Source organism: Crassostrea angulata, chromosome 2 (genome assembly GCF_025612915.1).
Source record: "Crassostrea angulata isolate pt1a10 chromosome 2, ASM2561291v2, whole genome shotgun sequence".
NCBI lineage: Eukaryota > Metazoa > Mollusca > Bivalvia > Ostreida > Ostreidae > Magallana > Magallana angulata.
In genome coordinates this window covers 28007173-28021771 of record NC_069112.1, presented here as the reverse complement: position 1 = coordinate 28021771, position 14599 = coordinate 28007173, and the positions used below count along the sequence as shown (strand labels likewise).

Below are 14599 nucleotides of genomic sequence, written 5' to 3'. Positions count from 1 at the left end.
TGACATATTTTTTACTTTAATTACTATGACTAAAAATATTCATAATTCAGTTCAGGCAAAGGAAATGTAATGTGTTGTTCTAATAATTAAAAATTGCTGACTGAAGGTCTCCGTTAATTTCCGACAAGGAATAGAGATTCTCTGCTTGTCAAAGATTTACGGAAACCACCGATTGTCTGGTTGAACGAGACTATAGTAAATTTAAGCGTAGGAACACATTCCACAACAAAATATATCTAATTTGTTCATACCATTTTAAATCTGACTTTTTAAAAGGTATTTATAAATAAGTTTCCTCGAAAACAGTGCTTCAGAATTTATTACCCCGAATTTATAGGTTTTTTCCGAGAACTAAGTCTTGTCAGCGGTGATGATTTGTGCTTAGGTCCAACCACTGTTTCACTTTCTGTTTGCCAGAGTAACTGCATTAGAGAGGTGATTAAAATCATTTCCCAAAAATCATGTTTCAAACTGTCATTTTTATTAAAATATAAAGGAAAAGAGGAACAAATTAAGAGTTTTATTCTTTTTTGACTAATAGAATAAACATAGAATGCCTTCGGTTTTTCTAAAAGCGGAATTTAACAAACTCTTGATCTCCTCCTTAAAATGTATCAACTATAGGTATCGGGATTACTTTTCCCTTGATTTTATATTGAATATTTAATTGTTTAATTATCTACATTATTATATTAAAGCCGTAAAGTTCGGAAACAAGATTCTTCAAATCAATTACGACATCATAATGGTTTTAGCATCAAAAAGACACTCTGAAATCATTTACTAAATCTGGACCTTAATTGCTTAAGGTTGTATGAGACACTTCCATGTTGAGACGTTTATCGAAATTAACAATAAAATAAAGTTTAATAAGATAAGTAGTGTCTTTCCCATCATTGCACTTAACAGCGTAGCGCAGTGGGTTAGAGTGTTCACTACGAATCTATCTGTCATGAGTTCGAATCCCACTGGGGTTTTTTCACAATTTTTACCACTCAGATTATTTTTAAAGGCTATTTTTGGTTAAATATTGTAAAATTTGAAAATTCTAAACCGATTATCGAGTATTTTAATGATAATGTTTTATAATCTACATTAATATCGACAAATGTCAATACATGTACCACCTTAAAGATGTTTCCATAATCTTGTTTAAATATTACCAAGCCTTTTTGGGGAAGATATTACGAGGGGTGTCTCAAAATAGTGTAGACAGAACTTATAACTTAAAATCTATTCACTGAGGTTAAATAAGACTTCTATGTTTTCTTCAATGTCCCTTTGGCAAACAATACAGAAAAATTCAAATTTATTTATAGTTTATATATTATTTTTTTTCCTTTGAAAATGAACAATTGGTAACAAGTTTTGTCATGTGGCGCAATATGCGACGTCAAAAATGTCTTTACGCTGTTGCTAAATCCTCAAGATTATTTACGCTAACACTAACCTTAATTTCTGAGAAAAAAATAACTTTGAAAATTTTATCTCTTTGAACACCCTGTGTGTACATTCAATATGAACTAACATATACATTTCTAGTTTGTTTTTACAATGTTATCTAAGTACAAACGATCTGCTGACTCCAAACTTGTCCCTTTTTACTTTTATACGTTCGCCTTGTCGAAATGTGACTAATTCAACAAATTTCTAAGCGATTTTGTTAATTTTATTTGCTTCCAATTTTTTGTTGTATTGTTTGTAATAATAGATGCCACGCTATATTAAGTTTTTATCTGTAATTATTTCATAGTGCACCTTAACAATTCCGCGCTCTCAGTTAATCTGTTTTGTTACAATAGTTGTAAACCGATATGGTAAAATAGCTGTATATTACATGGATACAACGCTTACCAAATATATATTTGAACATCACATACATACAATGCTTACCAATATGGTACACTTATTGTATATTACATACACACGATGCTTACCAATTTAATAAAAAAGTTTATTGTATACATTCAGAACTCAACACTTAATAAACCAAAAAAAATATTTCTGATCTTGATTCAAAAAGAAAAACAACTATTGATAAGATAGACTTCGATGAAAAATAAACCTTACTATAATAAATGAAAAGTTCAATGATAAAATTAATAATTTACCAAGTTAGTTAAATGTACAGTTTTACAAATATTTTATAGAAAATTCAAATGATGATAACTAAAATACATGTACTCCCTTTCTACTGATATACATCCTATTATATATCACATTTTAACAATACACAGGATGAAGCTTTGCCATTCAGTCGACTGAATGATAACTAAATGGCCTGAAAAGGGGACTGAATGGCATGGCTATGCAATTCAGTCACCTTTCAGTTACATTTCATTCACCTTTCAATTGACTAAATGGCAGAGATTCATCCTATGATAGGTGATGTCTACCTCAAATATTTGATTTTCTTTACATTACCTATGAGAACTTCACACACAAACAGATTGTCATCTTTGTCCACACATAAACCAAAAGGATCCTTCAGATCACAGTTATCAATGTAACGGAGAAATTGTCCATGCTTATCCAGTATGTGGATACAATGGTTGTCAAGGTCTGCTGTCAGGATACGACACTGACGGTCTGCTGTGATACCACATGGATCAAATGGTTTGTTCTTGATAACTAAGGGATGACCAGTGTATCTCCATTTTAGTGTACTGTCCTGATTAACAACCACCAATGCACCAGCTCCACAGTCAGCTACACATATATCATGGTTTCTGTTTTCAGTGATGTATTTAATTTTAACATTCTCTGAGTACAAAGGTTTACCTTCTTTGTCATATTGAATTGTTTGTTTTTCAGTAGATTCTGAGTAGCGGACAACTTTGGATTGAGTTACTTCAGCACTGTACATGCTTATCAGGATATCCCCAGAAGAGGTGACACACAGGTTTACTGGCACCCAACCGTATAATGATATCAACAATTTTGTCTGTCTGTTTGTAACTTTATTCACTGTCCCTGTTGCTCCATTAACATACAAAATATTTCCATCACTGTCTATAGCTATATCATTAGGAAAATTTCCAAAAGTGTGTTTGATTGTCTGAAGTAGCACACCTTCAATGTTAAAACATTTGATATCATTGGTCAATCCACTCGTCCATATCGTGTCTTCATTAAGGCAAGAAACACTTCGTAGATTTTTATGTCCAGTGTGTATTGTGGCAACAAGCTCCGGTTCATCCCGTAGTTCTCTAAAAGTAGGGTAAGGTTGGCTTACTGACAAGACACTTTCTTCTGTAGCAGTAGATAATGGGGTGATTGATCCAAGCAATCTGTACAGCTCCTCACAGTTTATTGCTTTTGAAATTAATGTTGGAAGGGATACCAGAACCATGGGTGGAAGGTTTTGGAACTCTCTGATCTCAGAGCTGTATTGGACGGTATGAGATATATCATTGGACTTCTCAATTTTCCTCAAAGCCAGAAATGTCTGTTTAATGAGAGACTGTATTTGTTTAATTTCATCTAAATGTTTCTTCAAAATGTTTTGGTGATTTACTTTTATCTCACCGATTTCGGACTTCATTTTGTTGATGATGATGTCGATTTCTCTGTGCCATTGCTCTCCTTGTTTGGACATCGTTGTTGATAGTTTTTCATATCCTTCATCCACGTTAACAAGCTGTTTTTCCAAGTCCAGTGCAATTTCCTCGTATGTAGGGGAAATATGATTCTCCAACTCTTCTATGTCTTTTTCAATAACTTCTTTCTTTGTCTTGTAAACTTTGGTAATTTCTACAAAGGTATGCCCCTTATGCTGTTTTGCTGCAATACACAAAGAACAAACAAAAACACTGCAATCTTTGCACTGTAATTCACAATGTTTTTGTTGATGCGTTTCACATTTCGGATAAATGAGGGTTGATCCTCGTTCCTGGAAAGGGACTGTCTTGTGTTTGTCGTATCCATCAGAGATATGTTCTCCTATGCAGGGCTTACAGAGGTTGACATGACAAAAGTCACAGTAGCTGTGTACTATGACAGTCTCACAAAGGTCACATCGGGGCACATCCTCAGCACTAGAATGAAGATCCATTGTTGTTCTACGAGACAAAAAAATCAAATACTTTTGACTGTTTGCTTAATGATACCGATCAAATACTTCATATATTCAATCTTACTAAAGGATTGATTTTGTATTTGCAAAATGTCTCAAAAAGGTTCTGACAGCAGGTCACATGTTACATCTCTCCATCTTGGTGACCTTGGTAATGCTGTGGCAGCTGAATTACAGTGGCAACACTTTAAATAAGCGGAACCAGTAACTAAGGGAAGGAAAACACCAACAGAAAACAAAACCGCTAGCCATCCGAGCAGAGTGGGTTGTGTTTAGGGTCAGCAATCCAACATACAAAAAGTATAATCGCTACAGAAACCAAATCCGAGGATTATAGACACACGGGTAGGATCGAAGCCACTCAGGAAACTGAAGAGATGATAGATGGCTCCAAACCCAACAGCAAACTGTCATCCAGATAGTGAACATCCTTCCCCTAAATAAGTATGTAGAGTTGTAATGTCTGCATCCTCTACGAGACATGAAAATTGGCTAAGTATTAAAAGAAATGGAGAGGTAAAACATCCAATTATTAGGCACATGTGAAACAAGATGGACAAAAGCTCGGTCTTGAAAACTTGCAACTGGTCATCAGACGTTTTACTCAGGAAGAAATGATGGGCAGCACAACAGCGGTGTAGGCTTAATACCCAGCATAAAACTAACGTAGTGTATAATAGGTTGGCATCCATTCAGTGATATACTTCCCTAGGCAAGATTTCATTCGAAGTATGCTAACTGATCATTATAGTCTGCTTCTCACAACTGAAGACAAAGAGGAGGAAGACTAGGACATCTCTTATGCAAACTTACAGAAAGCAGTGGAGGAAACACCAGTTTCCTCATACTGGATGATCTCAATGCAAAAGTTGGCACAAACAACCAAGGGAAGGAATCCACAATAGGAAAACATGGTTGTGGTGTGATAGACAACAATGGTTGTGGACTTTTGTCAAGAAAACATCCTTATTATAGGAGGAACAATCTTTCGACACAAGAACATTCACAAATTAACGTGGAGTTCACCTGATGGTGACACACAGAACCAAACAGACAATGTACTAATAAATAGAGGTAGAGAGGAACACTGCAGGATGTTAGAGCATCAAGAGGGGCTGTTATAGGAAGTAATCATACACTTGTCGTAGTAAAGCTGAAATTAATATTGAGAAAATTGAAGAGAGGGGAATGTCCATCTCCCCGAGTGGATATGAACAAACTCAAAGATTCAACCATCAACCATCCAAACATCATGGAATCTTTTTAACTACAGATTAAAAAATATCTCACCATTCTAGAAAGCAAACAAGAATTCGACAGTAAACAGTTCAACACCCCACTGATAGAAGCAGGAAAGAAAATACTTAAGTTGAATAAGAAAAAGAAGGAATAAATGACATGAGACAAATACAACAGAATTAATCGAACAAAGACGTAAAACAAAGAAAAGAATACTTACAAATAGGTCAGTCCGGCTAAAATATCAGCAAAAAGAAAAATACACAACACAGGACAAAGAAGTAAAAAAAACGTGCACGGAAGGACAAGAGAGACCTAGTTGACAGGCGAACATCGTCAACATCGATAATGATGTACGTACGGATAGTCCAGGAAGTAAAACAATCCATCAAACTTTATAAGAACCGGAATGCCCAAAGAATGACCATGTTCATGCAGAAATTCAAAAAGCTGAGGAAGTGCTTACACCCAGACTTCTAATTGATATCTTGGAAACCATTATGCAGACAGAAACAGCACCAAATGATTGGAAGGTTGGTCTCATTGTGAAATAATAAATAACTGTAGAGGAATTATGCTGCTGTCAGTTACCAGCAAAGTACTAAGCAGAATCATCCTAAAATTGTTTCAGTGATTAAGACTTATCTATGCAAAGAGCAAGTTGAATTTAGGAAAGGAAAATCGTGTGCAGATCAATTTTTTCTTGAGGCAAAACACCGCTATTTATCTTCTACTTCATCGACTTTGCAAAAGCATTTGACATTTTACAACGTTCCGCATTACGGGGGATCCTCATGCATTATGGCATCCCCAACAAGATCATACAAATGCTTAATAGGGACTTACACGCAAAGGTGATCTGCATAACAGAACTGTCAGAGAGATTCCAATTCCAAACAGGAGTGCTACAAGTATGCCTGCTCTCAATGCCGCTCTTTGATCTTTGCATAAATTGGCTTATGACAACAACAACAGGCCAATAAACGAATATCCTGGACAGTTTCTTGAAGATGCTGACTTTGCAGATGACATCGTTTTACTAGCACAGCGACATAATGATATCCAAAGTAAGACTGATGACCTTGTCAAATACAACAGACAGATCGGACTTAATAACAATGTTAAGGTAACTCCGTACCGATAAAATCATGGGTTCAAAGTTAAAAACTTAACTTTTTTTTAACTTATTGGACTTGAATTTCATCAAAAAATGAATAGAATATATATGTATCCATACTATTTAAGATGTAAGGTAATAAAAACCAAAGGCTAACATTATCATCTGAAAATCACACTTTCTTTTGTTTAATAACTAAACATAAGTGGATGGATACTTGTTTGTCTATTTAAATTTTATTGCTTAATTTGCCAGAAAACTAAAATTAATTAAAAAAAAGAAAAAAAATTGTTTACATTAGAAAAATTAATGCATTTAGATATATCACTCAGAGAAAAGTAGAAAAGAGTTATTTCCCTTTGTCATTATTGAATTATGTCGAATATAAGGATGAAAAATGCTTATTAAATATCTCCAAGTAAACAATGATTTGAGCTTTGATGTGCACCTATCATAACATAGAAATTACAAATCTACTTGCAAGAATTTTAATGAATTTATGGTTTATGTAAAATGTATGACGTCACAGGAGGGTGGATTTACTTTAAGAAAACAAAATTAATAAAGATTTACTCAAAGAAAGATATTAAAGGTACAGCTAACAACGTATTCCTTGGCAGGAAGATCAGAGTCAATGAACAATCTACCATTTCATGTCCAATGCAGGATAACAAGAGCCCGTGCCAACTTTGCAAACCTACCGAACATCTGAATGTCAACCAACATCAGGACTCAAACCAAAATCAGGATATTCAAAACAAACATAATTGGAGTCTTCCTATACGGTTCTAAGTCACGGAAGTTAACAAACACTATCAAACAAAAACTATATACCTTTCAATCAAGATGCTTCCTCATGATCTTCAAGATATTCTGGCCAATAATGTTCAGCAATGAAGAGATGTAAAGGACAACCCAAACAGCTGCCGTATCTGGCTAGATAAGAGAAAAACGATGGAAGTTGATTGGCCATGTCCTGAAAAAGGACAGAAATACTAAGGGCAGCCTTAAGATGGACTCCACCTGGAAAAAGAAGCAGAGGGCAGCCGATGGAGACATCGCGGAGGTTAGTGGAGAAGGAGATAAAAAAATCAGGGATGGACTTGGGGCATGGTACAGCAGATGTCATCAGACAGACATAAATGGAGATCCTCGGTGAAGGCACAAAGAGGAAAAAGAAAGTAAGTATAAAATGATTTTATTATTTTTTTTTTATTCCATTTAATACATTCCTTTTTCAGCCTATTTTTCTGTTTATGCCGGACATTCATACAAATCATGAGACATTTTAAAAAAATGCTGTTTCACTTTATATATATATATATAGTTGGGATTGATTAACTATTTTATTATATTGAGTAAACAGATACAATGTAATTAAATTTGAAACGAAAGTAGCATAATCTTTTATTTCATTCAAATTTTCTGTGTTTATCGCCATAACTAGTCATTTGTTTGTTTGTTAAATGAATATGCAATGAAAGATAGAGAACATACCTTGTTAATAAAAAATTACAGAATCTGTCTGGTATGTGGGCCCGTTACATGACTGGTCCTGCTCTGGTGACGTCTAAATCGGAAATGAAAAATATTATCAGAGTTACTTCCCGTTCATCGCTATTGCAGTTATCTGGTACTTTGTTATTCTCGCAACGTCATGTGTCTGAAGTCCACTTGTGGTCGCAGGAAACAGGACCCCTGGCATTGTGAGGATTGCAGTTTGCTTGCATTCCCCCGTTTTAGCAGTGTGGTTGCAGATTGCGATTTTTTATCGCTTAATGATTAGCCCTTATTTTTCCCCCCTGAATGATCTATTTAAGGTAGATCCCAACTCAGAAGCGTCATCAATTTAGCGGATATATTAAGCTTTAAAATCGAAAACGATATTTGTTCGGATTTGCGGTTTTTTGGTGTGTTTTTTTTTTTGGTTCTATTTTTTTTTAAATTCCGAATTTTAATGGACCAGTCAAGTGTAAATAATGTTTACCAGTATATAAAGGATTTGATCTTCAATAGGTCTAATAGTTGGAAATCGTGAATTTTTTAACTGAGATTTTAGTACGTTTGTGTTAATATATGCAGAGTAAAGGTACTGTTTATCAAAAAAATTATTTGTACTTAATACATGTAGTTTTGAGAGAAGACTTTTCGTGTTTATCAAAGCAAAGAAATGTAATGCTGTTTTCTGATATATTTTTGAATTGTATTTGTGACACTTTTTTAACTGCATTTGATAAGGGGGTATGTGTGTTCTAAAGGTCGTAGCAAAAAAAGAAGCACATGAAGAACTTTTTTTTTTATGCTTTTTAGTTGCAGTAAACATAAATCTAATATTTTAAAGTTTAAAAAATGGTGTTTAACCATAAAATTGTTAAGATAAGTTAAAAAATGCAAAATAATGTAAAAATTTTTAAATAGCATTTTTGTAACATTCCATTATAAAACTTCATTTAAATCAATCAAATGGTGATAATCACATTGATAATTACTTTCTTACAGATTGAATGATAAGTAAAAACATTTGAAACTTTGTTTTGTTTAGATGTTTTTTAAATATGAGCCAAATAATGATTTTGGTTGAAATCATGTGATCAAAGAAGGGGTATTCACCTTCTTGAGACTCTAGTAATAAAAGTGAATAGTTCAGACATGTATTGTTGGGACTTTTTTATTACAATAGGTATTATTCTACTTGATAAATGAAAAAAAAACCTCTAACCACAAAAATCCTACATTAAATACATTAATACTATACTTTGACCCGTGCGTTCACCGGTTGACATTGACAGGGACGTTTGTTCGTCCCTGACATTGCATGTAATATCGGACATTTATGAAGTAGATACATCGACACACCGTATTAAAAACATGTTTATAACCAAGCTTTAAGCCTTGTGGCAACGCACTTTGAATAAATTTGGGACAAAATTAACGCAATTTGAAAAATGTTTTCAAAGTACGTAAAATTTTGGTCCAAATCAACGCACTTTAAAATATTTTTTTAAAGTGCGTTATGAGTTTACAACAACAATTTTTTACATCATGTCTCTTAACGCACTTTGAAAAGATAAATTCTTATATTTGTTAAACATCTAGATGTATATTTGTATTTCTATATGAAATATTAATGGATCAATCGTTTTCGATGAACCGATACGGCGATCCATTATTTCAGCAAGGGAGATAATAGCGTCAGATGGTATTGACAAGGACGTTTCTCATGCACTGATCCATACTGCATGAGCTTCCTAAAAAGAACATTTATCCTACCACTGGATTCAGTTCCTCCCAGAGGCCTGATAATTTGTGTTTGCAAATTTATCATAGAGATCAGATACGAATGTATAGATTTATGGAACAATTTTTTAAAGGAGATTATCGCACCTGCCATGGCCATTTAAAAGAAAAACAAAAAGATTCAATAGGGCACATATGCATATCATTTTTCTTCCCCATCCCAATGTCGTGGGTTATAAAGCGACGATTGTTCAACTTAATTTAACACCACATAAAAGTATAAACAATCAATTTGAATTCATTTTTTTCCCTTAAACGAACTAAGAATGTAATATTTAACAACGTTGTTCCTACCCAGTTTATGATGTCTAAGTATAAGATCGCTAGCTTTTGAGTTTATTTCTGTCGTTATTTAAATTTCAGTTCTGATGTGGAGTAAAGAAAATCTTTAAGCATCAAATTATGAAAACAAAATTATAAAATGAATAATCAAAAAAAAAATATTCATTTTTGAAATCCTATTTTTATTATTGAATGTACATTTCAGCCAAGTATAAACATATAATTTAATATTTAACACTAAGTAATTTGACGGCTACTTCTATTCAAGTAGCCCTTCAATTCGAAAAGAAAAATGAACTCGCCTTAAGAATCGCGTAGACAAGTATTTTGGAATATGGATACATAATATGTAATAGAATCGATGGTTATTTGTTTTTTAAAAAGGTATTCTTAGTATTATTGGTAAAGATTAATTCGAACTAAAAGTCATATTTAGACAATTCAGTAAAAATCAGTAAAAAGTTAAAGAAAATAGTATAAATATATTGTTTTAACTTCCGTCATAAGCGCGGATTAAAAAAACCCCCAAGAGTTTGGAGAGGGTTCGAGGAATAATTGTGTTTGCTGAGGGATGGGGGTGTCGGAGGCTTCTTATTGCTTGTATTAGAAAATGTACAATAATAGAAAAGGTAATATCAAACGGAATAACCGACTGACGTTAATCTCTCTCTCTCTCTCTCTCTCTCTCTCTCTCTCTCTCTCTCTCTCTCTCTCTCTCTCTCTCTCTCTCTCTCTCTCTCTCTCTGCTGCATATTGGCCCTTATAGAGGTAGAGGTTTAGGGCGATGACGTAACTATTGGGGTCTCCTGGAGGGTATTTTTAGAAAAGTAAATTTATAGAGGTCGTGTTTTCATTGGAGGATTGAATATAGAGGTGATGGTATAGCTATTTAGAGAAAATGTTCTGTACAGAGCTTGTTTGTTATTGTTATATTTAGACAGGTATTGTTTTAGAGTTCGCATAGAAACATATTCATTATAGAGTTGATTACTATACCAGATAATGAGCATGCGCGAAAAAAAAAGAGTTTTAGTTTATTCATTTATGTAAAAACAATTTTGTCATTATGGATTGTCAAGGAGTGCAGTACAAATGGAAAATTATAGCATGGAGTGCATTGAAAAAAGATGAGAAAAACCCCAAAACGTGGACATTGAATGAGAGTCGTTGGTTTGACAATAAAAAAGTTTGTATAAAAGATTTTAGAGAGGTAACCCGAAACGGTTACGAGTTTGCTGACAGCTGGGAAATTAAAGAAATTTTATTTAAACGTAGAGTTATGCCCCAGTGAGCACCTGATATGAAACACGATGAATGCAATACAGACAAAGTTATCAATGAAAAAAGTTCAGTTTAACAATAACGTTTCACACCCTGTTAGTTCCATACGAAGATATGAAAGGTGAATAGATGAATTATGCCATTAATATTGATAGAGCCCATTTTAGAAGAAGAATTCAACAGACAGAGATGATTTTGTTGCCTGTATTGAATACGATAATAAAGTTATTAAAGGGCAAGTGAACGATGTTGGTTGAAATCATATGATCTAAGAAGGGGTAATCATCTTCTGGAGACTCTAGTAATAAAAGTTAATAGTTCAGACATGTATTGTTGGGACATTTTTTTTAATTACATTATGTATTATTCTACTTGATAAATGAAAAAAAACCATCTAACCACAAAAATCCTAAGTAGGGACCTACATTAAATAGATTAATACTATACTTTGACCCGTGCGTTCACCGGTTGACATTGACAGGGACGTATGTTCGTCCCTGACATTGCATGTAATATCGGACATTTATGAAGTAGATACATCGACACACAGTATTGAAAACATGTTTATAACCAAGCTTTAAGCCTTGTGGCAACGCACTTTGAATAAATTTGGGACAAAATTAACGCAATTTGAAAAATGTATACAAAGTGCGTAAAATTGTGGTCCAAATCAACGCACTTTAAAATACTTTTTTAAAGTGCGTTATGAGTGTACAACAACATTTTTTTACATCATGTCTCTTAACGCACTTTGAAAAGATAAATGTTTATATTTTTTAAACATCGAGATGTATATTTGTATTTCTATATGAAATAATGGATAATTCGTTTTCGATGAACCGATACGGTGATCCATTCTTTCAGCAAGGGAGATAATAGCGTCAGATGGTATTTTCCATGTGTACTGCACTCCTTGACAATCCATAATGACATAATTGTTTTTAGATAAATGAATAAACTAAAAATCTTTTTTTTCGCGCATGCTCATTATCTGGTATAGTAATCAACTCTATAATGAATATGTTTCTATGCAAACTCTATAACAATACCTTTCTAAATATAACGAAAACAAACAAGCTCTGTACAGAACATTTTCTCTAAATAGCTATACCATCACCTCTATATTCAATCCTCAAATGAAAACACGACCTCTATAAATTTACTTTTCTAAAAATACCCTCTAGTAGATTGTGTTTTTTTAATCCGCGCTTATGACGGCAGTAAAAAAATACATTTATACTATTTTCTTTAACTTTTTACTGATTTTTACTGAATTGTCTAAATATGACTTTTAGTTCGAATTAATCTTTACCAATAAAACTAAGAATACCTTTTTAAAAAAAACAAATAACCATCGATTCTATTACATATTAAATATCCATATTTCAAAATACTTGTCTACGCGATTCTTAAGGCGAGTTCATTTTTCTTTTCGAATTGAAGGGCTATTTGAATAGAAGTAGCCGTCAAATTACTTAGTGTTAAATATTAAATTATATGTTTATAATTTCATTTCTATCTTTAGTAGAAAATTATAGCATGGAGTGCATTGAAAAAAGATGAAAAAAAACCCAAAACGTGGACATTGAATGAGAGTCGTTGGTTTGACAATAAGAAAGATTGTATAAAAGATTTTAGAGAGGTAACCCTAAAACGGTTACGATTTTGCTGACAGCTGGGGAACTAAAGAAATTTTATTTAAACGTAGAGTTATGCCCCAGTGAGCACCTGATATGAAACACGATGAATGCAATACAGACAAAGTTATCAATGAAAAAAGCTCAGTTTAACAATAACGGTTCACACCCTGTTAGTTCCATACGAAGATATGAAAGGTGAATGGATGCATTATGCCATTAATATTGATAGAACCCATTTTAGAAGAAGAATTCAACAGACAGAGATGATTTTGTTGCCTATATTGAATAAAATAATAAAGTTATTATTAAAGGGCAAGTGAACTTAGACTATGTACTGTTTGGTTTTTTAATTAGTGAAACATTTTGACTGTTACGTATAAATCTGAGTTTTTGTATGTGGGTAAATGTTATTGTTCCCGCCAAGGAGACCCGAGAGGGTGGCACTACCGCCGCCATTCCCACCAAAGGCACCCACTACCACTACCAGTCCCACCAAGGGCACCCATTGCCACTGCCAGTCCCACCAAAGGCACCAAGGAGGGTGGCACCACCACCACCGCAAGTTCTGTGTTTGGATCCTCTATTGCGTTCAAGAAGTGGGAATTCAAAAAAAATTATACCTGATGTTGAGAAGATTTTAGATCTACTAAAAGACTAAATCAAAAGTTCTGCGAGGATTGCAAAAGTAATCAGAATCAAACGGGGTTTTTGCAATGTCCACGTTGCAATCCAAATAACTATTATATTGTGAAAAAAAAAACCAAAGATTCATTGTGCTCAAAGTACCCTTTGTCTTTAGTGATATATTTATGTATTTATCTTTGTTAATTGTGTATGTAACATGCTAAAAAAAAATTTTTAAATACATGTAAAGTTGATAAAAGAAATATTTTATTAAATCATGTACAAAACTTTCTTTTGTATCAATATGATGTGACTGCTATCTTATCATAAATTTTGTACTATAATAAAAATGTTTAATCATAGATTATTTTTATTTATTTTTAAAAAGACTGTGTGAATTTAAAAAGAGATGTAAAAGTTTGGTGTTGACCGAGGAACAACGACGGTACTTGAAAAACATGTGGACGAACGTGGAACATGCTGCGTCTTTTGCAGGTCCTTACAAATTGTATCAATTTGTGAAAAAAGAAGGGAAACAAAAAATTGGTTTAAAGGGTATTAAAGACTTTTTGTTAGATTTAGAACCGTATTCGCTTCAAAAGAGAGTTCAGAGAAAATTTCCCAGACGTCACATTTTAACCGATTCTATAGACACCATATGGGATGTTGATTTACAAGACATGCGATACATATCCAAAGAAAATTAAGAGATATAGTATATTATGGTTTTGCAAGAAATATTTTCAAGATATGTATTTACAGCTCCTTTGAAACAAAAAACGGCGTCGGATGTAATAGTAGCTTTAGAACGGATTTTTGCTGATGGAAGAAAACCCAACGTGTTTAGAACCGATAAAGGAAGTGAATTTAAAACTCGGTGGGTGTCCTCGTTTTTAAAAAAGGAAGGCGTACACCAAATTTTTACGGAAAATGAAACAAAAAGTAATTTTGCAGAAAGGAGCACTCAAAATTTGGAAAACAGATTGCAGCGTATGTTTACACTATTTGAGCAGTTACCCATGGCATCAATAACACTCCTTTCTG

The 14599-nt window shown here is 33.4% G+C and overlaps 1 protein-coding gene across 1 annotated transcript; it reads right to left on the bottom strand.

The window, feature by feature from the left end:
• Positions 1 to 1496: 1496 nt before the first annotated feature.
• LOC128170396 (uncharacterized) lies at positions 1497 to 8000 on the bottom strand. Its single transcript, XM_052836172.1, has 2 exons — positions 7929 to 8000; positions 1497 to 4061 (listed from the first exon to the last, which is right to left on the bottom strand). Exon 2 carries the CDS (start codon positions 4052 to 4054, stop codon positions 2393 to 2395), a length of 1662 nt encoding a protein of 553 aa, XP_052692132.1. The 5' UTR covers positions 4055 to 4061; positions 7929 to 8000; the 3' UTR covers positions 1497 to 2392.
• Between the last annotated feature and the right edge of the window lie 6599 nt (positions 8001 to 14599).

What these genes read in the sequence shown, in the direction of transcription:
- LOC128170396 (XM_052836172.1), bottom strand. Translation starts at nt 4,054, where the DNA reads ATGGATCTTCATTCTAGTGCTGAGGATGTGCCCCGATGTGACCTTTGT.